We start from the raw sequence: 25,045 nt of genomic DNA on the forward strand, positions 1-25,045 counted from the left end.
CTGTACAGCAAAGGACACCATCAATAGAACAAAAAGGTACCCTACAGTATGTGAGAATATATTCATAAATGACAGATCCAATAAAGGGTTGACATCCAAAATATATAAAGAGCTCATGCACCTCAACAAACAAAAAGCAAATAACCCAGTTAAAAAATTGGCAGAGGAGCTGAACAGACTGTTCTCCAAAGAAGAAATTCAGGTGCCCCACAGACAGAATGAAAGATGGTCCACATCGCTAGTCATCAGAGAAATGCAAATGAAAACCACAATGAGATATCACCTCACACCATTAAGGATCGCCACCATCCAAAAGACAAACAACAACACATGTTGGTGAGGTTGTGGAGAAAGGGGAACCCTCCTACACTGCTGGTGCGAATGTAAATTAGTTCAACCATTGTGGAAAACAGTATGGAGGTTCCTCAAAAAACTAAAAATAGAAATACCATTTGACCTAGGAATTCCAGTCCTAGGAATTTACCCTTAGAATGCAGCAGCCCAGTTTGAAAAAGAAATATGCACCCCTATGTTTATCGCAGCACTATTTACAATAGCCAAGATATGGAAGCAACCCAAGTGTCCATCAGTAGATGAATGGATAAAGAAGCTGTGGTACATATACACAATGCAATATTATTTAGCAGTAAGAAGAAAACAAATCCTACCATTTGCAACAACATGGATGGAGGTAGAGGATATTATGCTCAGTGAAATAAGCCAGGCAGAAAAAGACAAATACCAAATGATTTCACTCATCTGTGGAGTATAAGAACAGAGAAAAAACTGAAGGAACAAAACAGCAGCAGACTCACAGAACCCAAGAATGGACTAACAGGTACTAAAGGGAAAAGGACTGGGCAGTAGGGGTGGGAAGGGAGGGGATAAGGGGAAAAAGGGACATTACTATTAGCAGACATAATGTAGCAGGAGGGGGTGGCGCACGGGGAGGGCTGTACAACACAGAGAAGACAAGTAGTGATTCTATAGCATTTCACTACCCTAATGTACAGTGACTGTAATGGTGTATGTGGGGTTGACCTGGTGATGGGCAGAGTCTAGTAAACATAATGTTCCTCATGTAATTGTAGATTAATGATACAAATTAAAAAAAAAGAGCATTGGTTGGAATTTGGTTAAGTCTGTGGTAGTCTACAGTCATTCTTTAGGCTCCATCTGCTTTCTGTCGGTGATATATAACAGTGACTGTCACCCGTGCATATTTTAAGTCTTTACTGATGGCACTACTCCTGCTCTTCTTTGTCCCTGTGGAAGCACAATTGTGCTGTAAATCTTATATACTTCCAGTTAGCATAACCCCCACAGTATATAAATTCAAAAGAAAACATGGTGAGTGGCAAAGACTATTCAGTTGCTCTGCGGGCTTAAGTAAGCCCACCAGAAGCTAGACTTTTGCCATACCTCTCTTTATTACCAGAATTCAGAAAGTTTGGGTAGGAGGTAGGTTCTTTGCCTCACAGAACCTTGATTGCGATCATACTCTTTATTCCGTTTAGCTGGTAGCTGCACTGGTCTAAGAAGACGTCACTTAGGTCCCTGGCACTGCGGTGCTGCTCCAGGTGCCTTTCTCTTTCCGTGAGAGTGGCTTGGGCTTCTTCACATTGGTGGTCTCAGGATACTTGAATCTTAGAAGTGGCACAGCCTGCAACATTCCTTTGGTCCAAACAAATTACAAGATCTACCCAAATCCATGGGGAGGGCACATAGATTCCATTTTGCAGTGGAAGAGTGAGTAAGGACTATTGCAAAAGATAGTATTGAAGAAGAAATAACATTGTAGCCATCCTTGGAAATACAGCTTATATCACTACTCCACCTGCTATCTTCCAGAATTTTATAGACCTTTCTCATTTACTGTGGTTTCTTTATTTAATTTATTCATCCTTTTTTTTAATACTTAAATATTTTTCACTCTCACTTTAGTGTAGATATAGAGCAAGATATGTGTGGCAATTGAATCCATTGTAGTTAACAGGCAGTTGTAATCTTTGGAGTCAAGGATTATTGCTGTTTTTCTTAGTGGTTCCATGTTTTCTTAATGACCTTTGGAAAACAAGATGTCTTAGGTGTCTTTTCTTTTTCCTGTGCTATCTCATAATTACTACCAATAGGATATCAGAGTGGGAAGGGGGACAATCTGCCCTCGTATGAAGACATTCCTTATAAGAGAATAAAGAGGTACATTTAATAGAATTTAACCTTGTTTACAATCACCTTGCACCAACATTTTACATAAGTCAATGCTATTAGTTAGCTGAGGTTTTACTATATTATCTTGAGGTAAAATACCTTCTTAACTGAATGAGAGCTAGAGAAAAGTTCTCTACCTCTTCACTGAGTGAACAGTAGCATTGTCCCATTGGACTACTTTTTTGTTTAGGGGTAGATTAGTATCACTTAGAGTCTCTGCTGAAGGAGATTTTTTAGGAAGTCCTATTTTAAGAGGCGTATTGACAAACTGGGTCTTCTCCAGAGGTGGTCAGCCAGGGTGTTTAATCATCTGAACCCTGCAAAAACTGAGACTACATGATCTGGTGAAGGAAGCAAATAAATAATGAGACTTAAAAGATGATATGGTAACTGTTCAAATGCCTGGAGGTCACTGGAGCAGTACATCTGTTTAGAAATAAAATAATACTTCAGTGTGAAAAAATGTTTTCATTTTTGGCACTGTGTAGGGGGAGCTCTTCTTGATCTTTATAGATTTCTTACAATTCAGAGATTTTTTTTTGACTCTTCATAATTAACAGTTCTATCATAAATAATTGTTTGCTTAGAATTATGGGGTGTCATATATTTTGGTAAGTATATTTAAAAAATAATCTATGATCTTTTCTATTCTACAGGACTTAAATACTATTTATTCTTATCTTCATGGAATGGAAATATTATCAAATCTCAGGGAGCATCAGCTTAGGTAAGTGTGATGGTATGTTTAGGAGCATGTACTGTGGGGTTAGTCAAGTGATTTCAGATAGGTAATTACAGGACCAAAGCATTTAGGGGCTCTTTGTAGGATAAGTGTGAGAATAAGGATGAGAATGCACATTTCTCATCCCAGTTGGTACCTTTAGTAAGTCTTGTTATCTAAGTTGCAGTTTTGTGTTTCATAAAAACTGAGGTAATAAGAGTATCTTTGTTAAGAGTATTCTGAGAATTAAATGAAACTATGTAAAGCAAAACAGTACTCAGTGTGTGCTAGCCAGTGAAGACAAAACCGTTTTCTTTTTGCAGTTCTGATATTTACTATGTCAAACGCTGAAGATAGGCATGGTATGATGAAGTAGAAGGAACAGGACTCTTGATTTGATATAAGCTCCATGGACAAGACCCAGAAACTTTCTGAACCTCATTTTCCTGTTCTGTAAAATGAATTTTGTTTCCTGCTACCTTATGTCATTGTGATTATGTTTGTAGAAACACTTTTGAGTGCTGTAAAACACTGAACTGTTGTAACTTTGCCTGACATTTTAATTAAAATGTGTTTTCCTTCCATGACCAACTTACTGTCACTTTTTCTGGCCGTTCTTTAGATTTCTGGTTATGGATCACACTTGACTAAAATATAATTTGAGATTTATTGTTTTCTGTTTTCTGTAGAACGTAATGTAGATGTTAGCATGTAAGTATATCAGGTCAAAAAAGTATATCAAGAAGAAAGAAGTGGCATTAGTAATACTAAAAGTATTTTTTAAATGCAAGGAAATTTATTCGACAGATTTTGTGTTTGTATATCTGCCAGTAACTATTCTTCACACAAGGGTTCAGTAGTGGGTCAAACGTATATTTTTTCATTATAAAAAATGAGCATTATTTAGTGTGAATTGACAGGTTATAGACTGTACATAAGAGTATTGTACTTGTCATTTAATATTATTCAGTTGCTGTCCCTGAAAATACTATTTCGTTGGCTGTATATGTTTCTAAGCTCCTTACAGTTAGTGAAAAATTTAGTGAGAGATCTGATTATTTTCTGTTTAGATAATTATAACAATTTTTTTAACAAAATCTAAGATAAAATCCTTAAAATATTGACTTTTTTTATGTTAGATTAATGTCTGCAAAAGCACGCTATGAGAGATACAGTGGCAATCAAATTCTTTTTTGGTAAGTATTTCTATAATTTAAATTAATTGCTTTAATGTTTAAACTGACTTATCATTGTGGTTCATTTGATTCTGAACGGTTTCTGTAGAGCAGATAGAAATATATGTGTAAACTGAAATATACAGCACACAAAAGGTATACAGTGTAACAAAGTTTAATAAATATATACACTGTGTAACTATTACTCATACATTAACATACAGTTAGAACATATCAACTCTCCAGAAGGCTCTAGTCAGTTTTCTTGGAAATGGTAATCCAATTCTGACTTCTATCACCAGAGATTAGTTTTGCTTCTTTTTGAACTTGATATAGATGGTCAGGCTTTTTTTTACTTCACAGGTGTCCCAAGATTCTTCCATGTTGTTGCATTCATTCTTTTTCACTGCTTGATAGTATACAATTGTCTGAAAATAACACAATTTGTTAATCCTTTTCCACTGTTAATTAAATAATGGGTTATTTCCATTTTTTTTTACTATTGTGAATAATTAAGTTTCTATGAACATTTTGTTCATTTCTTTTTTGCCTTCATTCCTATTGAATTTTCTTAGGAATTCATTACTGGATATGCACATGCTCAGATTTAGGAGAATCTAACATTAGAATCTAAATGTTATTTCATTTTGTTACCTCATTGTGATTTTCTATTTCCCCGTTAATGAAGATGAATTGTTTTTATGTCTTTATAGGCTATTTGGATAGCTCTTTCATGAATCTCAGTTCAAGTTTTTGGCCATTTTTTAATTTGGATTGTCTTCTGTTGATTTGTAGAAATTCTTTGCATTATCTATCCATGTTCTTTGTCAGGACACATATGTTGCGATTATCTGCTCCCTCTGTATGGCTTATCTTTTCACTATTAATGGCATCCTTTGAAGAAGAGAAATTCCTTTCTCAATTTTTTCCTTGTGGTCAGTGCTTTTCATGTCTTCCTATTCCTCTAGATTATGAAGATATTCTTACCTGTTTTTCTTCTAAAAGTTTTAGTGACAGTGACCTCTTTATTACATAGGTTCAACTGTTGTATGAGAATGGTATTGACCTTAATGTTTCATTATCTGCAGTGTATTTGTCATTATTTCATGAGTATTTGCTGGATTCATATGGATTTTAATAGCTATATTCATTCATATGTTGATCCATTCATTTATAATAAAATGTTTGTCTGCTATACATTATGCTTCCCCTGCTATAGATTGGAGGGAAGGCACAGTATTTGTCCTTAATGACAAATTTGTCAATCATGTAGTGGAAGAGAGAAAATTAATTAAAATAGTTAAATGTATTCAAGTGTTATCAAGGAAAAGATAAATAGATCATTGGAACAGTATTGAGACCCCAGAAGTAAACCCTTATATTTATGAACAGGGTTTTTTTTTAAAGTGGCCTCCAGCTAAGGTGTGCACAGTGTGGGTATAGTATGACTGTGGATTAAAAAGGAACCACTAATGAATCGTTTATTTTTTTGGTGAAGGTGTTAAAGCATTTCAATGGGGAAAGCACAGTTTTTTTCAACAAATGATTGAGTATTTAAATGTTAAAAGTTAAGTTAGACCCTTATATACCATACACTAAAGTTAATGAGATTTATTTTATACCCTTAGAAGAGCTATAGGCAAAAAGGTAGACAATAACAAGTATTGGTGAGGATATGGTGCACCAGGGATCCTCATATATTGGTGTGTATACTAGATAGTATAGCTGCTTTAGGAAACAATTCGGCAGTTTCTTAAAAAGTTGAACAGCTTTGTTATATGACCCAGTAGTTCCACTTTTACAAATTTACTCAAGAGAAATGAAAACATACGCATACAGAATCTGTTCACAAATGTTCTTGGTAGCAGTATACTACCTAAAACTGGAAACAAAACGTCCAATGAATGGGTAAATAAAATGCCATATATCTGTATGATGTACTATTTTTTGGCAATAAAAAAATAAAGTACGATGTACACTACAAAGTGCACAAACCTCAGAAACATTATGCTGAGTGGAAGAAGCAAAATACTAACCATATATTATATGATTCCACTCATATGAACTGCCCAGGAAAGACAAATCTGAGGAGACAGGGCAGATTATTGGTTACCCGGAGCAGGGTCTGACTGCAAATAAGGCATAGGGGAGATTTCTTTGTGGTGATAGAAGTGTTCCAAAACTGGACTGTGATATTTGCACATTCTTTTAAATTTAATAAAAATTATTGAATTTACACTTAGAACTGGTGAATTCATGGTATATAAATTATACCTCAAAACTGTTTAGGAAATATTAAGAGTTATTCTGCTTTGTGTCTGGCTAATCATAAACAAAAGAATTTTTTTAAAATGTGAAAGCTAAGTAAATAAAGTGTTTAAATTCAGAGATTGGTGAAGGCAGAGAAAAAAGAATATGTACTGGTGACCTTAACTGGGAAGCAGCATGATAGAAAAAGTGAAAATAAAACCAGTGTATTCAAGTGCCAGGAGGAAAGAGGAAACATCATGAGAGGAGCCTGGAGAGGCAGGTGGAGGCCATCTGAAGTTTTCGGTCTTCATCTTAGAAGTATGAAGCCTTTGAAGGAGTAAGCTCTGGCAAGAATAAATATGCCTTCCTTCTTGGCTAGGTTTTTCTTGGATTCATTTGCTTGCAAAGAGAAAGGACATAGAATGGCCCCCTATTTTAAAGGGTGTCATTTTTCAGATGCATTGCCATACCATGCTCTGTACTGGAATTCTTTGCAAGGTCTGAGTAGTTACTGATTCATGAGCTGGCATGGCTCTCTTGGAGGGAGTGAACTTCAGGATATTTCCTGCAGTATTGTTGAAGTTACAACTCTGTGACTCCTGCCAAGTGAGATAAAAATCACAGATTTGTGGTGGCATCCAAACTTTATTCTGTCTTAATTTGGGGCAAATTTTTCTGTTATTTTATTTCTTATATATATGTAGTATACATATGTAGCTCATATTTCAAATGAGGAAGTAGAATTTCTAAACAACAAACCTTAAGAAAGAGATTTGCATCTTCCCTCAGTGAAGATGAGGAGGAATATAAAGAACTCTGAAGTACCTACTGGAAAGTTTTCAGTAATTTTTCCCTCTCATGGTAAGCAGTAGGATTGACCCAGAAAACTTAACCCTGAGTACTATGTGGAGTGGTTTGGAAGCCTACGTTTCTGGATGGAGGATGATGCTATTTATTGAGAACAGAGAATACTGGAAAAGATCCAGGCTTGAAGGAAATATATTGAGGTAGATTTTGAACATGTTTGAGTTTTCTGTTACATGTACAAGTTGACATTTCAAGTAGACAGCCAGATAGGTAAACAGTTCTTCAGCTCAGAGGAAAGACTTGATTTATAGGTATTAATTAGAATCTTGTACATATTGGAATTAGTAAAAGGCTTAGGTATGGTAAATAAAATATTTGAGAGAAAGCAATTAGGCTATAAACTAATATCTAATAAGGTTCTGGGTTTCCATTGGTGACTTAACTAAAATGTTGACAGACCTTAAGTCAATTGGTGGTATTACAGTTTTGTTTTTTTTTTGGTATCTTACATTTTATCCTTCAAACACATGTACAAATGAAAGATTTGGTTGGCATTTTGTCTGTCAGAATAAAATTCAAAAGAAATAACTAGAACACCATGATCCAAATTGTAGTTAAAAGTGAGATAGAATATGGATAAACTTCTGAATTCCAAATAATATCTTAAATATACAAAAAAGTTCTTAGGAATAGAGTGTATCAATATGTAGACATAATACAATATTAGACACAATAAATAAGTTAATTTTCATCAAATGTGATCAATGCACAAAAGTGAACATGAAGCTAATAGAATTAGTAAGATAGAGCTAATAAACCTATACTTCTGAAGTCTACATTTAAGATAGCGATTATACTTTTGTTGGTTTTGTAAGTATAAAACCTTAGGCAACAGACAGAATTTCCCAAATCTCCGAGTAGCATTACTTAATTGCTAATGATTTATGATATTAGTAGGATAAACTTTGTTATGTATTTCATATTGATTCCATATACTTACTACTGTGTGTGTATTTACTCATTTATTTACTTTTTCACTTAAATAGTTCAGAAACTATTGCCAGATGTTGGTACATCTTGCTTTCTGGATCCGTGCTTATGAAAGACTCCATGGTCTTGCCTCCTTGCAGGTATGTTTGTTTACGTTTGCTGCTTGGTACATATGGCAGGCAAACCTAACCTTACAACTATTTATTTTATCTCTTACGTTCAACTATTTTATGTAGGGTGTGTATTTTCTCCCAGTAGATGATATATTCTATAAATATCTTTGCTTGTTGGTACTATTGGAAATACTTGTCAGGAATCAACTGATATTTCATATTTCTGAGGATGTAATCTTTACATTTATACTGTAACATAGTATCTTACTCCTGCTTGAACTTCAGTTTTATGTGGGATTTGATCTCATTTATCTGATGGTCTTGGATTTATTGCCATTAAAGGTCATAGAAAGACAGTACATATTGATAGTTAAGAAACTGGTTTTTAGAGTAAGGCAAACTAGGTTAGAATGCTGATTTTATCATTTATTAGTCTTTGACTTAAGATAAATTTTAGTATTCTTGTCTGTCAAATGAGACTAATAATAGTACTTAAGTGTTAAGTGTCTTTACAAAGTTTTAGCAAGTTTGTCAAAGTTTAACAAGTTACTACTCAAAACTCTCAACAGAAGTCTGTAAAAGCTGACACCCTAGGGTCAGACTGTACTTACTAGTTCATGTCTGCTCTACTACTTCTTAAGCAAATTATTTAATCCCTTTGTGCCTCAGCTTCCCCATCTGTAAAATGAAGACAATAATAGAACCTATTTCATAGGCTAGTTTTGAGGAATAAATGAGTTAATACATGTAAAGCTCTTAGAATAGTGCCTGACAAAGTAATTATTAATTATCACCATCATAATCATTAAGTAAAAGAAGAGAGGGCAGTTAGAAACGTGGTCAGATGTATTCTTGGGGAATTTGGTCTATTAGCAGTTTTTCATATTTTAGGGCCTCAAGGTAAAATTTGGTGAGATAAAAGTTCATTTTTCAGTGACTTTTTCCCAATGAGAAGAGATTTTTAGGTTTTTAAAATAAGACTTTTAATTGTAGCTAAACTAATTTAGTTGGAAAACTACTCAATTTAAGTATCAAAGTACATTCTGTGATACATAGTATGTGATACCTCAGTTTTTACACCATTTTTACAATTACGTCATGAGTCCTAAAATGTTACATCATTAGCCTTTGGTTAAATTAAATCTGTGCTTCTTCACTAGTAGAATAAAACTTCATCAGCTGTTTTTGCAAATAAAATATAAAGTAATTCTTGGTTTTTACATTTTGTCCATTGGTGCTTTCCCCTGTTTTCTGAAACTCACATTAATGATAATGTAATGGATTAGCCACTGAGGCAGAATAAGCTGGGTTGGAATTGGCTACAGTTATGTTTTAGGGTTATTAATATTGTCTTTTAATATCTCCTCACTCTCACTTCTTGATCAAGGACCTGTTGTAAGAACTTTCTGTAGCCGTTAATCAGCCACAATAATTCACTGTTAGTTTGTGACCAAGACAATGAAGTTTAACTTTTTAAATAATTGATAGAAACGTGTGAGATTTTTGAACAACAGAGGCATAGTTTGCATTAATGTAACATTAATGAACTTCACAGCAAACTTGATTACAGAAGTTCATTTAATTGTTAAAGAAGAAATCTGGGTAGGTGATTTATATTTTTCATTTGAAAGATACTTGTAGTAGGTCATCATAAGGTGATTATTAGGATTAAATGAGTTAATAAAACAAACCACCTACAGTAATGCCTAGCATACATTAAGTAGCAAATTTTGGCTTCTATTATTATTATAGCATAATAGCATGGAGATATGATCAGTATGATGCCAATGGAAATGAGTACTACCTTGTATAGGAAAAGGAGTAAAAGTAGTATTCTAGTTTATAAAAAGATAGCCTATTTCTCTAGCTCTTAAGATATATTTCTCCTTGTATTTACAGGAGACAGAAGCCACGTACTAATTTGGACAGGGACAGTTTAATTTAAAGATTTATTAACTACTCAAGGAATTAGGTGCTAAGGATAAAGAAACTAAAGGAGAGTACCCAAGGAAGGAGCAAAGGGGGAACCCTCATTGCCCCCAAACCGGAAGTTCAGACCTTGCTGGAGACTAGGTTAGTTGTAGCCCAGTAGGTGGTGCGTTGTCCGGGGCCAGGGGTGGTCATTTCATTGAGTCAAGGCTGGCAGGAAGGGAACTGCTGACCAGGACTGGCAACCCGGAGGCTCCCTGACACAGCAGGGGTGCAGATGAATCCTGAGACTGAGGACAGGCCTTCACATACACACACACAGCAAAGACTTCCCTACTTCAGTGTCCCTCTACTAGCACCCTCTACCGAGAGAGTTTTAACATTTCCTATTGGCAGAATAATGTTGACTAAATCCAGATCCTTTATTACAAAGTAGATTTGAAACAGAGAAGCAGTAAATAACCAACACAATCCATTCCCTTGGCTGCTCAGCTTCCATATGAATGCTTCTAAACACATTTGAACTTCCATCCAGCAACAAAAGAGCCCCATTTCCACGTACCAAGGTACAGCTATCCTTCATACAAATGAAGAATTACTTAGCCTTTCTCTAAAATGTGGAGATGCACAGTCCCAGCAGTCATTACTGGCTGTGTTATGTGTTCCATGACAGTGCCTCTGAATATTCCGTTAGCTAGAGACTACCTTATAAAGGTCATCTCCAATAACTTCTTTATAAAATAAATGGGGGAGGGACGGAGGAAGAAAATATTAACATTCACACAAATACAGACACACATAAGCAAAGAGCCAAAATAAAAGCTATTTTATTTTGTTTGCCTGATTATTAAGAGCTTTTACAGTGGATGCCCTTTGGGCATTCATACAGGACACAGGTATCTTCAGAGTTTTTGCCCAATCTGAAAGAGGTCCCTCCACATACTTCTCAGACTTCCTTGTTACCAGTCTTCTAATCCTATTCTTCCAAGTCCATGAACATTGAACCAAACCACTCAAACTACCCTAGAGTCTGTTTAGGTCAGTAATTCTGACCATCTCTCAATCCAGACAAATGGACAACCAGAGGTACTTCTAATGTTCTGTTCCCTTGGAGAATTCCTTCAAGGTCATCTCTGAATGGGGCTGCCCACTTCTGGGTGGTACCAACATGTGCTGTGCAAACTCACCTGTTAAACAGACTCAAGTTTTTTCTGTAACTTGTTCATAAGAACTCCCCAGGTGGGCACAGGTACAGATTGAGGTAGAGGAAGCAATGCACAGAGATTGGCATTAAAGGAGTCTGAGCTACCTACTCATGCAACTTATTCTTGACCTGGTAAACTTGGTCTTATATATACCATATTTATTTATAATAGATTGCTATTTCTCATGCCTACCATTATGGCTAGGTACTCATTCATGAAAGGAAGTTCAGGCTGCATAGTCACTTGATGTTCTGCGGTTAGATATTCAGCCTCTACCAAGGCCCAATAGCAAGGCAGAAATTGTGTCTTAAAAGTAGAACAGTTATTTGCAGGATAGGGCATAGAGGTTTCAGAAATTATAGAGGTCTGAACTGTCATTCTCTTATCAGTTCTTGTGAGAGACTCCATGGAGCATCCCTGTTTGCCATAGACAGCTAGGTTGTCAGTGGATATGCTGGATTATAAGGCCCAAGTAGTACAGAGGCTTACACTGCATCCTGAATTTGCTGGCAGCCTTGTGGGTAACTCTGAATATGGGTCAGACAGGACATTCAGAATATGTTACCTCCAGAATCCAAAAAAATTTAAGCATTGTACCTCTCTTTTTGAGATAGATGGTGTAAGGTACAGTAATTTGGATTTCACCTTGGTGGGGATTTCTCGTCATGCCCCAATTATAGAACTCCCAGAAATTTCACTGAGGGGGCAGGTCCTTTAGTTTTTTTGGGGTTTATCTCCTAAACTCCAGTTTGCATATATTTTAATAAGGCATCTAAAGTATACCTCCTTAGTTTATAATGAAATTTTATATGTAATTTAAACCAGTAAAATATTTTTTACAATTTACTATAAACAAAGTAGGTAAGTAATAAATCAACTCTGAAAGCTGAATATCTTATGAAATGAATTTAGAATTTAAAATTAAGTTCACTTTTCAGTTGTCACAGTAAAACCTCACTGTAGCTCAAGAAACTTCATTACATGTGCTTTTTACATAAGATTTAATGCATGTATTCTTTCATGCATTCATTTATGCAGCAAAAAAAGCATTGGTTAGTGCCACGTCTGTGTAAGACACTGGCATTAAGAGGAAAAAGACTGATTTGCTGTGGGTTGGAATGACTGAGGGAGGGAATAGGCATTAATTCATTTAGAAAAAACATTGAGTGCCTGCATGTGTCAGGAACTCTGCTAGTCATTGGGGCTGGGGAAGGCTACCACTTTTAAGAAGCATGGTAAATGCCATTGTCCATTTTCTAAAGACATATTATCTAAAATAACTTTTTTGACAAAGCAGTAAATTGGTACCATTCAAAAACCAGAATAGTATAACAAGTACTTTAAGTATTATTATTCCCACTTTTGTTGTCCACAGTATTCAACCCATCTCTATAGATAACCAAGGACATTTATTAATATCTTCGTAGTGTTTTTTATACATATGTGAAACAAAAACAAATGCATATTCTTACGTTTCCTATTTCTAGGCCAAATAGGAACATTGCTCTGTGCTTTAACTCTTTTATTGTGAAATATATGGAGAAAGGTGCAGATAACCTAAATGTACGTGTTAATGAATTACTATAAATTGAACATTTGTCTGATCACTGTCCATCTAATGAAATTGAACATTGTCAGCAACCTAGAATCAGCCTACATACTGTTCTCAAATCAACTTTTAATTCCCCCCCCAAGTCATCATTTCCCTAGATTTTAATCAGCCTTGAATACCTGTAGAGTTTTAGGCTGAGGATATATACGTCTAAACACTGTAGTTTGGTTTTCTTACTTTTGAACTTAATATGAATGTTATCAGACAGTATTTTTTTGTGTATGGTTTCTCTGGCCCAGTGTATGTTTATGAAATCTATCCATCTGTATGTAGTTACTTACATTAGTTAATTATCATTACTAGGACTTCATAGTTTGTGTAGTTGAGGTCTGTCATAAGTAAAGCAGCTGTGAACGTTCTATGTTAGATGCACATGTACATGTATTTCTGGCAGAGGATTGTTGGCTCACCAAGATGTGATTATAGTCAGTTTAATTGTTCATTTTAAGTTACCAAATTACGAATTTGCACAGCCACCAGTAGTGTGAGAATTTCTGTTTTTCCACATCCTCAACAACACTTAATATTGTTGGTCTTACTTCTAATTTTTTTTTTGACTGCTGAATTTTGGTTATTCTGTTGACTATATCTCATAGTTTTGATTTGTGTATTGCTGATTGGTAATGACTGAGTACATTTTCATTTGAATAACCTCTTTGTAAAGTGCTTCTTCAAGTCTGTTGCCCATTTTTCTAGTGTGTTGTCTTGTTATTGAGCTGTAGAAATTCTTTATATATTCTGAGTAAGGTCCTGTGCTTGGTTATTTTTGTTGCAAAACATCTTTTCCCCACTCTGTACCTTGTATTATTCAATGTCTTAGTAATGTCTTCAAATGAACACAAGCGCTTAATGCTATTGTAGAGTAACTCAGTCTTATTTTGACAGTTTTGCTTAAGAAATATTTCTTTATCTGAGGTCATGAAGATTTTTTCCTTTATTACTTTCTACAACTTCTCTTGTTTTCATTAAGAAATATTTCTGTACCTGAGGTCATAAAGATTTTTTCCTTTATTTCTAGAGTTTTACTTGTTTTCATTTCACATTTAGATCTATAGTCTTCTTAGAATGAATTTTTGAATATGATAAAGTTACATGGTTTTCCATATGGATTCCTCAGTGTCCTTTTCCCACCCTCATTCAGTGCCACCTTTAAATCAAATACCTGCTTTTGTGCGTGCCTGTTTCTGGGCTCCTCATCTGTTCTCTTAGATTTTTGTCTGTCCCTGCTGGCACTCTTGTAATTACTGTAGCTTTGTAATGTGTCTTGAAGTTTAATAGAGAAACTATTTACGAGAACCTGCTAAACTGTCACAGTGGTTATATCATTTTAGACTAGCTATTCTGGTCACTGTAAAGTGGCTTTAGTTTAAATTTTCCTGCTGCATAATGATATTGAGACTTCTCCTTGTGCTTATTGGCCATTGCTTCCTCTATTTTTTGTTTATAGTTTTTTGTTTTGTTTTTGTCTGTTCTGAAGTTGAGTTGTTTGTCTTTATTATTTTGTAGGAATCTTAATACATTCATGATGCAAGCTGATAGGTATTGCACACATTTTATCATTTTTTGGCTTGCATTTTCATTTTAATTCTTTTTAAACAACTCTATGATGTCTATAATTGATGTAAACTAAATGCGCATATTTGAAGTATACAGTTTGATAAGTTTTGGCATATGTATACATCTGTAAAACCATGGCTGTGATATAAAGATAATGAACATACCCATCACTCCCCTCCTCCAAAAAAATTCTCTTATGTCCCTTTGTAAACCTTCCCTCTCATCCTTCCTTTACCTCTCCCTTTGTTTACAGGGATCACTGACTATTTTTTTGTTACTATAGATTAGTTAATTTTTTATAAAATTTTATAAAAGGTACACTCTTTTCTTCTCTGGCTTCTCATACTTAATAAAATTATTTTGAGGTTTATGCTGTTATACATATCAATATTCCTTTTTACTGCAGTGTTCTCTTGTATGGGTATATCACTATTCAGTATTCAGCTGCTGATGGACATTTTGGTTATTTATCATTTTTGATTAGCGTTGCTATGAACATTTCTGTATAGTCTTTGTATGGATATATGCTTTCATATCTCTACGTATGTAGTAATAGGATGGCTGGGTTATAACTCTTCATCTGGACACAAACTTTCATTTACTTTGGATATGTAACTATTTTGGAATGGCTAGGTTATGTGGTATGTAGATATTTAACCTTTTAAGAAAGTGCTATACTCTTCCAAAGTTGTGTCACTTTTTCATTCCCACCAGCAGTGTGTGAGAGTTCCAGTTGTTCCACATCACATGCTCACCAACAGTTGGTAAGGATAGTCTTTTTCAGTTACGTATCCTAACTGCTATGTCATTGTATCTAATTGTGCTTTATATTTGTATTTCTTTAAAGTCTCATGGTTAGCATCTTTTCATGTGTTTGTCAATGACATATTTTGTGAAGTGTCTCTGAATCTTTTGATCATTTGAGCATGGGGTGGATGAGTAGGGTTGATATCTTATTTTTTAATTTCAGAAATTCTTTAACCTGTATACAAGTCCTTTAACAGATCTACGACTGGCAAATACTTTCTCCCAGTCTGTGGATTGTGTTTTCTGAAGAGCAGAATAACTAAATTTTGATGAAGTTCTCTTTATCAGGTTTTTTTTCTTTAATGGTCTGGTTTTGTTGTATGTAAGAAATCTTTGAGTAACCAGAGGTGACAAAGAATTCTTATTCTTTCTTCTGGAAGTTTTATAGTTTTAGATACAATTATCTGTTTAGGTCTTTGATCTATTTTGAGGTCTTTTTTTTTTTTTTTTTACATGGTATGATATGTGGATCTAATTTCATTTTTCTACCTATTTACGTATTTCGTTGTTCCAGCACCATTTATCAACATAACTATCCTTTCACTGACTTACCTTTGCACCTTTGTTGAAATTTAATTGACCATATATTTGTGGGTCTGTTTTCCAACGCTTTGCTTCATTTATTTATTTTTCAGTTTGGTGCCAGTATCACCTTATCCTGATGACTGTAGTTTTATAGTAAATCATATAAAAAAGTAGAATAGGTCCTCCAACTTTGCCAAATTATTTTGGCTATTACAGGTTCTTGGCAGTTTCATGTCAATTTTGGAATCATTTAATTAAAAAGTTTAGGATTTTGATTGGTAATGCACTGAATCTGTAGACCAGTTTGGGGAGTATTGTCATCTTAATATTTGACTCTTAAACCATGAACAAAGGTACATTACTCTTTGTGTAGGTCATCTTTAATTTCTCTTAGCAGTATTAAGTGATTTTCAGTGTTGAGGTGTTACATATGTTTATCTTTTGTGTTGCAACCTTATTAAAATTCACGTTGTAATAGCTGTTTTGTAGATTCTTTAGGACTTTATATAAGATCCCATAACTAGATAATTTTGTTTCTTTTTTTAAAATATTTATGCCCCTCTTCCCCTACCTTATTGCACAGAGAAAAACTCCAATGTTGAAGAGACATAGTGAGAATAGACTACTGATATACATAGCAGCATGAACTTGCTTTCACTCTAAAAGGGAAGTTAAGGATGGGAAAGTAGAATTGTTTTTCACCAATTAGAGCTCTGAATTTTTCATAGATGCCCTTTATATATATGCCCATTTTTTAATCTGTATTTTCCTGCACTCTCATCATTAGGCAACCATTGTTCTCCTTTCTGGCGTACAGATTAGTTTTTATTTCCTACTATTTTATATAAATGGAGTAGTATGTTGCATAGTTTTTTGTATCCAAGATTTTTCATTTAACATAATGTTTTAGAGGTTACTTCATGTTGCTCTGTATCAATAGTTCATTTTGTAAAGTTGTTCAGTAGTATTCCATTGTGTGGGTATGCCACAATGTATTTTTCCATTCAGTTAGTAAAGACATTAAGATTATTTCCAATTTTTGGCTATTACCAATAAAGTGCTTATGAATATTTAGGTACAAGTCTTTGCATGAACATGTGTTTTTGTTTTTCTTAAGTAAATACCCAGGTGTACAATGGCTAAGTTAAAGGTATTTTAACTTAAAAAAAAAAGCCAAACAGAGAAAAAGACCATATGATTTCATTTATTTGTGGAATCTAAAAAAAAACAAAACAATGAACAAAATAGCTGTACACTCATAGACACTGAGAAGTGACTGGTGGTTACACATGGGGAAGGGGTTGGGGTGGGTGAGTGGGAAGGGTGAGGGGGATAAAGGGGCACAAAATTTCTCAGTCATAATGTAAGTTGGTCATGGGGATGGTAGCACATCATGAAGATTATAGCCAGTGATTCTGTAACGCCTTCTTATGTTGACAGTAACTGCACTAGTGTGGGTGAGGATTTAATAATGTAGGTAACTGTTAAGCCACTGTGTTATATACTTGAAACTAATATAAGATTGTATATCAGCTATACTTCAAAAAGAAAAATTAAAATATCTGAAAAAAATCACAGAACACTAAAAATCTTACACAAACAAAAAAGCCAAAATGTTTTGTTGAATTGTACCATTTATATTCTTACCACCAGCTTATGAGAATTGCAGTTGCTCAGTATCCTCTTCAGTGCTTGAAATGTTTAATTGTTAATTTTAGCTGTTCTGGTGTGTACAGTGGGATCTCATTGCGGTATTAATTTTCACTTCCATGATAACTAATGATATTGAGCATATTTTGCATGTAGTTATTGACCACTCACATACCTACTTTAGTATTGCCTTTTTATTTTTGAGTTACGTTACTTACATACTATGCATAAGAATTCTTTGTGAGATAATGTGTTGCTAATATTTCTCCCAGACTGTTTTACCTTTTCATTTTTCAATGGTGACTTCTTTAATTATGATAAAGTCCGAAGGATGATTTTTTCTTTGTTTGTAGTACTTACATGTCCTAATTATTGCCTACTCCAAGTTCATAAAGATTCTCTTCAGTGTTTTCTTAGTCTTCTTAACATAGCTTTACTGGAGGATGATTTGCATACCATAACATTCATGCATCTCAAGTTCACAGTTCAATAATTTAAATGCATGTGGTGCAGCACAGTTATAGATGACTTCCATTACCTGAAAAAGGTACCTCTTGTCCTTTTGCAGTTAATCTAATCTGCCTTCTGCAGGCATTTAAAATTAGTCTTTTGTTTTAGGCTTATGTCACTTAGCATAATGTTTTGAGGCTCATCTATGTTAGCACACATCAGTTGTAGCATACCCGTTTTTAAAAATTGTATTTCATTCAATGAAGATACCACATCTCATCTAGCCATTCATCAAGAGTTGAAGAACTTGAAAATGTTTATTGTTAGAGTTTGGGGGCTTTTACAAACAATGGTGTTATCAAGACTCATATGCAAGTCTTTACATGAGCCATATATTTTCATGTCTTTTGTAGATATCCAGGAGTGGAATTGCTATGTTGAATGATAAGCATTAACTTTTAAAGGAAAGGGCCAGATTGTTTAAGATTACTACTGTTTTACATTTTGACAAGCAACATAGAATGGATTTAGTTTCTCCACATCCCACTCCATCACTCGGTATTGACAGTTCTAGTATGTATTGAATTTTAACTTGCATTTCAATAGTGATAGTGTGGTTGAGGATCTTTTCTTTCCTGTGCTTATTAGGTATTCCTATGCCTCTTTTGTTGAAATGTCTATCCAAAGTTTTTCTGCATTTTCAGTTGTCTTGTTATCAAGTTGTAAGAATGTATATGTTTTGGATACAAGTTCTTTCTCAGATATATATTTTTTAATTGTGTTACAAGTTCTTTATCAGATACATGGTTTTCATATAATCCCCTTCCCTGTGGGCTTTTTCTTTCCGTGGTTTCGGTTACCCACAGTGAGCTGTGGGCTGGAGCAGATGAGCTTCCTTCTGATGTGTTGTCAGGTCAGTAAGTAGCCTAATGCACCATCATAATCCCTGTGTCATTCACCTCACTTAATCTCACCATGTAGGCATTTTATCATCTCACATCATCTCATAAAAAGGGTGAATACAGATATTTTGAGAGAACATATTCACATAACTTTCATTACTGTATATTATAATTTTTCTATTGTTAATTTCTTACTATGCCTAATTTACAAGTTAAGCTTTATCATAGGTATGTATGTATAGGAAAAAACATTTTATATGTAGGATTCAAAACTATCCACAGTTTAAAGCATCCTTGAATATTGGAGATATTGGAACATACCTCCTTCCCAGGTCTCTTGGTCTGTGTCTTGTCTTTTCCTTTTCATTATAGTGTTTTGAAGCATAGATGTTTTAAATCTTGATGAAGTCTACTAAGTTTTTTTTTTTTTGAGGGTTATGGTTTTAGTATCATATGTAAGAAATCTTTGTTTAACCTAACCTCACAATTTTTTTCTAGGGGTTTTTCAGATTTAGCTATTATATTTTGGCCTCTGCCCTTTGTGACTTAATTTTTGTTTTTGTTTCTTTTTGGTTCTCTGTAATAAAGATAACCAAGATACCCAGTGCCATTTAATGAAAAGGCATTGAATTGTTTGGTACCTTTATTGAGAAACAGTTGACCGTGTGTGTGATGCTGCTTAGTTTACCTGTTCTGAATTCTTTTCCATGTAACTGTTTGTCTGTCTTGGTACTAGGACTGCTGTCTTGATTATTGTGGCTTTAAGTTTTCAAGTTGGTATTATGTCTCACAACTTTGTTCCTTTTTTGAAAGGTTCTGATTATTTAAGGTCCTTTGTGTTTCCATATAAATTTCAGGATCTGCTTGTCAACTTACACAGTAAAGCCTGTTGGGATTTTTATAAGAAGTGATATATTATTTCAAAATAGACTAGTTTTTTGAGCAATTTTAGGCTCACAGGAAAATAGAACAGAAGGAATAGATTTTCCTACCCCCGTTCGTGCATAACCTCCACCATTATCAGCTTCCCTCACCAGAGTGGCACATTGTTATAGATGGTGAATCTCATTACCACATCATCACCATCAAAAGTGCATAGTTAACTTTAGGGTTTATTCTTGGTGGTGTACATTCTCTGGATTTGGACAAATATGTAATGACCTGTATCCACCATTAATGGCCAAAATGCCTCTGAGTTCCACCTATTCATTCCTCCCTTGACATGTGATATGGAGCTTTTCATGTGCTTACTTACCATTTCTGTATCTTCTTTGGTGAGGTGTCTGTTAAGATGTTGCCCATTTTCATCTTGCTGCACTGATGGACAATGACTGCATTGGGATATGGGTGGGGTCTTGATAATACGGGTAAATGTAGTAACCACATTGTTTTTTCATGTGAAACCTTCATAAGAGTGTATATCAATCATACCTTAATAAAAATTTTTAAAAAATAACAATAAAAAATAATAAAATTAAATTTAAAAAAAAGGTGTTGCCCATTCTTAAATTTCTATTGGTGTTCTTATTGTTGAGTGCTAAGAGTTCATTGTATGTTTTGGATAAACAGTCCCTTATCAGATTTGTCTCTTGCAAATAGTTTCTCCCGGTCTATGGCTTGAGTTAGTCTTTCATAGAGCAGAAGTTTATAATTTTAATGAAGTTCACTTTATCAATTATTACTTTCATGCATCATACCTTTAGTGTTGCAACTAAAAAGTCATTGTCATACTCAGTCATCTAGGTTTTCTCCTATGTTATATTCTAGGAGTTTTATAGTTTTGTGTTATGCATTTAGATCTATGATCCATTTTAAGTTAATTTTGGTGAGGGGTGTAAGGTCTGTGTCTACATTCATTTTTTTTGCATGTGGATGTCCAATTGTTCCATCACCATTTGTTGAAAAAACTAAATTTGCTCTAATGTGCTTCCTTTGCTGCTTTGTCAAAAATCAGTTGAGTTTATTTATGGGGGTCTACTTCTGGGCACTCTACTCTGTTCCATTGATCTCTTTTGTCTCTTTTACCAGTACAACTCTGTCTTAATTACTGTAGTTTTATGGTAAGTCTTGAAGTTTGATAACAATAGCCCTCTGATTTCATATTTCCCCTTCAATGTTTGCTATTCTGAACCTTATGCCTCTCTACATTAACTTAAGAATCGGTTTTTCAATATCCACAAAATAACTTTCTGGGATTTTGATTGGGATTGTGCTGAATCTATAAAACAACTTGGGAAGAACTGACCTATTAACAATATTGTGTCTCCCTGAGCATGAATATTGAATATCTCTTATTTAGTTCTTCTTTATATAGATCTTGTACATATTTTGTTAGATTTTTACCATAGTATTTCATTTTTGGGATGCTAGTATAAATGGCATTGTGTTTTTAATTTCAAATTGCATTTGTTAATTGCTGGTATATAGGAAATCAGTTGACTTTTATATATTAATCTTATAAACCTGCAACCTTGCTGTAACTACTTGCTATTTCCAGGAGGTTTTTTTGGTCAGTTTTTCAGATTTTTACATAGATGAAAATACTGTCTGCAAACAAATACAGTTTTATATCTTCCTTCCCAGTCTGCATTACTCTTCTTTTTCTAGCTAGGACTTGCAGTATGATCTTGAGAAGCATTGTTTGAGAGAGGACATCCTTTCTTAATTCCTTATCTAGTGATAAAGCAATGACTTTCTCCCAATTAAATATGATATTAGCTGTTGGTTTTTTGTAGGTAGGCTTTATCAAGTTGAGGAAATTCTCTATTTCTAGTTTACTGAATTTTTATCATGAATGGATGTTGGATTTTGTCAAGTGCTTTTCTGCATCTCTTCATACATAATTTTTCCTCATTTAGCCTATTGAGGTGATGGATTACATTAATTGATTTTTGTTTGGTGAACCACCCTTGTATGCCTGGGCTAAATCCTACTTGGTTCTGGTATAGAATTATCGTACGTCCCTGTCATATATGAGTCTGGCTTTGATGCTCTGTCTCTTCCAATTTTGTTTTTTGCTTTTTTAGTGACTTGTAACTTTCTCTCAGTAACCAGTCATGATATAGTAGGCAAAAGGAATTCCTTCAGTAATGTGCTAGTAAGGTGTGGGGGGATGGAAGGCATTCTATAGTTGTGTGGTTAGATTTCAGTCTTATAGTGAGCTTGACCTTCACATTTGTTTTGAATTTGAACTGTGACCTTCACATTTGTTTGTCAGTTTTTTTCTCCATTTGGATGGGACAGAATAGCTAAGAGGACTGGAGTTGGATCTTGCCCTTTCTCAACATGGAAGGCTAGAGCCAACTTGAGTTGGGCATTTCCCTTTCTGCAGGTCTGTTAGGCTTTGATGGAATCGTTTCCTCGTAAGGGCAGGCCTTGTTTCAGAACAGAATACGGTAGTGTGTTTCAGAATGGTTCCTTTTCCACTGCTGCTGCCAAAAGCATAAGGGGCTTTTTCTGTTATTCACTGTGAGAACCTGATAGAGATAATGATGATGTAAAACTCAAAAAAGTGTGGGGGCCCCTTCAGTGACTGTGCTTCTCTGTAGTTTTAACTCTCAAGAGTTGTCTACAGTGAGCCTCCCTCAGTTTGTCAATTACAGTTGCATTTTCCTTGCCCTGGCACTGGTTCCTGTAGAGTTTGCTGCTCTAAGTTGTGATTCTCTGTATTCATCTGCCCTTCTCTAATTTGGGGGCAGCAATTTGCCCAGTTACCTGTTTTTATGGATCTAAGAAAAGTTTTGATTATCAGTTTTTTCAGCTTTTTACTTGGTATTAGGACAGAGTGGCAATTTCCAAGGTTCTTACATGCCACAGAGAAAACTGGAAGTCCAGATATAATCTGAATCTATAGATTAATTTGGGGAAACTTGTAGTATTATCAGTATTGCATCTTTCAATCTGAACATGAATTGTTTCTACATATATTTACATCTTCTTTAATTTCTCTCTAATAATGTTTTGCATTTTTCAATGTATAAGTCTTGCACTTCTGTTAAATTGTTCCCAAGTATTTTTTCTTTTGATGCTGTTCTGAATGGCACTGTTTTCTTAATTTTATTTTTGTTATTCATTGCTAGAATATAGAAATGCAATGGTTCTTATATATTGATTTTATATACTGTGATCCATATGTAAGTTCTAATGTTAAGTTTGCCGGTCCTTAGAGTTTTCAACATACAGGATCAGTCATCTTCAGTAAAGAGATTTATTTCTTCCTACCCATTCTGTATGCCTTTAATTCCTTTTCTTGCCTTATTACACTGCCTAATCCCAAGTATAGTGTTGGTTGGTAGTGGTGAGAGTGGATAGCATTGTCTTATTCACAATGCATATTATAATCTGTCGATTAACCATTAAGAATATAAAAAATAACATGTAGAAATCATCAAAGGAATTTAAATGGCACACTGAAAATATTCATTTAACAGACATGATGTGGCAGTAAAATAGTAACAGAGGAATAAAGAAGACGAGGCATTTACAAAACAGGAAAATGACTGACATAATCCAGCCACATCAGTAATTTCACTATATGTGCATGGTCTAGACATTGCAGTCAAAAGATAGAGTTTAACAGATTCTTAATGTTTTGCATTTTTTACAATCTAATTATGTGCTGTCTGTAGGAAATACTTTAGCTTCAAAGTACAAATACACTGGAAGTAAAAGGATAGAAGAGGATATATTAGGCAAATTATATTCATAAGAGAACTGGTATGGTCATGTTAATATCAGTCAAAAGAGACTGCAAAACAGGAAATATTACTAGAGACTAATAGCAAAATTTCATGGTGCTAAAAGGATCATGACATTAGGAACATACAAGAGTATTTGTTGTGTATGCATTTAATAATAGAGTCCCAAAATAAAACCAGTAAAAACTGATAGAATTGAAAGGATCAGGAGAAATTTAACTTACAGCTGGAGATTTCAAAACTCTATTTTCAATTAATAGAACGACTAGAGTGAAAAATTCACGTAAAGAAAACTATATCGACCACTTTGATCTGATACATATTTTTTTTTTTCAGACTCATAGGTCATTCTCCAGACTAGAGCATATTCTAGGCCGTAAAGGAAGTCTCAATTAATTGAAAAGGATTGAAGTCATCCAAAGTTTGTCCTCTGAATAGATTGGAATTAGATAATATGTCATTTCCAGGAAGAAATGTGTTTAAACAATACATTTATAAGTGACCCACAGGTCAAAGAAGAGTTAACAATAGAAATTAGAAAGTTTTTTTGAAATGAGTGAAAATGAACACACCAAAATTTATGGGATTCAACTAAGGTGTCTTAGGAAATATAAAGCACTAAATTAATAGCATATTTAGGAGAAAAGAATGGTCTCAATTCAGTCATCTTAAATTTCCATCTTTAGAATAATAGCAAAATAAACTCAAAGCAAATAAAAGTAAAGGTCGAGTGGAAGTTAATGAAATAAAACCTTGAAAAACAATAGAGAAAAATCAATGAAATGAAAAGTTGGTTCTTTGAAAAAGTCTTTGAAATTGATAAACCTTGAGTTTGACCATTAAAAAGAGAAGAGACAAATTGCCAAAATCAGGCATCAAAGGAGAAACTACTATCCTACAGAAATTGAAAGTATTGGAATTTTATGAGCCACTTTATAACAACAAATTGGACAAATCTTACAAAGGTATACATTACCATAAGTAGACTCAAAAAGAAATAGAAACTTTGAGTATACTTATGGAAAGTAAATAAATTACATTAATAATAAAGTATATTCTCACAAAACTTAGGCCCAGATGGCTTTACTGCTAGTATTTTCAGATGTTTAAGGAAGCATTATTACATATCCTGTGCAAAAACTCTTGGAAAATGGGAGGAGAGGGAACACTTGCAACCTATTTTAGTTGAGTTCAGTATTACCCTGATACCAATGCCAGACATAGATATCACAAGAAAACTACAAATTGTTCTCTCTCATGAACATTCATACAAAAGTTAACAAAATAACAGCAAACCAAATCCAGAAATATATTACAAGTATTAAAAACTGTGATCAAATTGGAATTATCACAGGAATGTAAGGAGGTTTAGCATTCATAAATCAGTTAATACTCTGTTAGTAAAATAATGAACAAAAATCATGTGATTCTTTCAGTAAACACA

The 25,045-nt window shown here is 34.2% G+C and overlaps 1 protein-coding gene across 17 annotated transcripts in view; it reads left to right on the forward strand.

The window, feature by feature from the left end:
- Window positions 1-25,045, forward strand: part of RAPGEF6 (Rap guanine nucleotide exchange factor 6) — a 235,842-nt gene that overhangs the window by 21,611 nt on the left and 189,186 nt on the right. For all 17 annotated transcript variants that reach the window (XR_012125294.1, XR_012125293.1, XM_073222084.1 and 14 more), the window contains exons 2-4: window positions 2,868-2,938; window positions 4,072-4,128; window positions 8,211-8,294. Coding sequence is in view for 15 of the 17 variants with exons in the window: in XM_073222084.1 (XP_073078185.1) it covers window positions 2,868-2,938; window positions 4,072-4,128; window positions 8,211-8,294 (212 nt within the window). In the remaining 2 variants the exon portion in view is untranslated. The remainder of the gene's footprint in view (window positions 1-2,867; window positions 2,939-4,071; window positions 4,129-8,210; window positions 8,295-25,045) is intronic.

Source organism: Manis javanica, chromosome 14, assembly GCF_040802235.1.
Source record: "Manis javanica isolate MJ-LG chromosome 14, MJ_LKY, whole genome shotgun sequence".
Classification (NCBI taxonomy): Eukaryota; Metazoa; Chordata; class Mammalia; order Pholidota; family Manidae; genus Manis; species Manis javanica.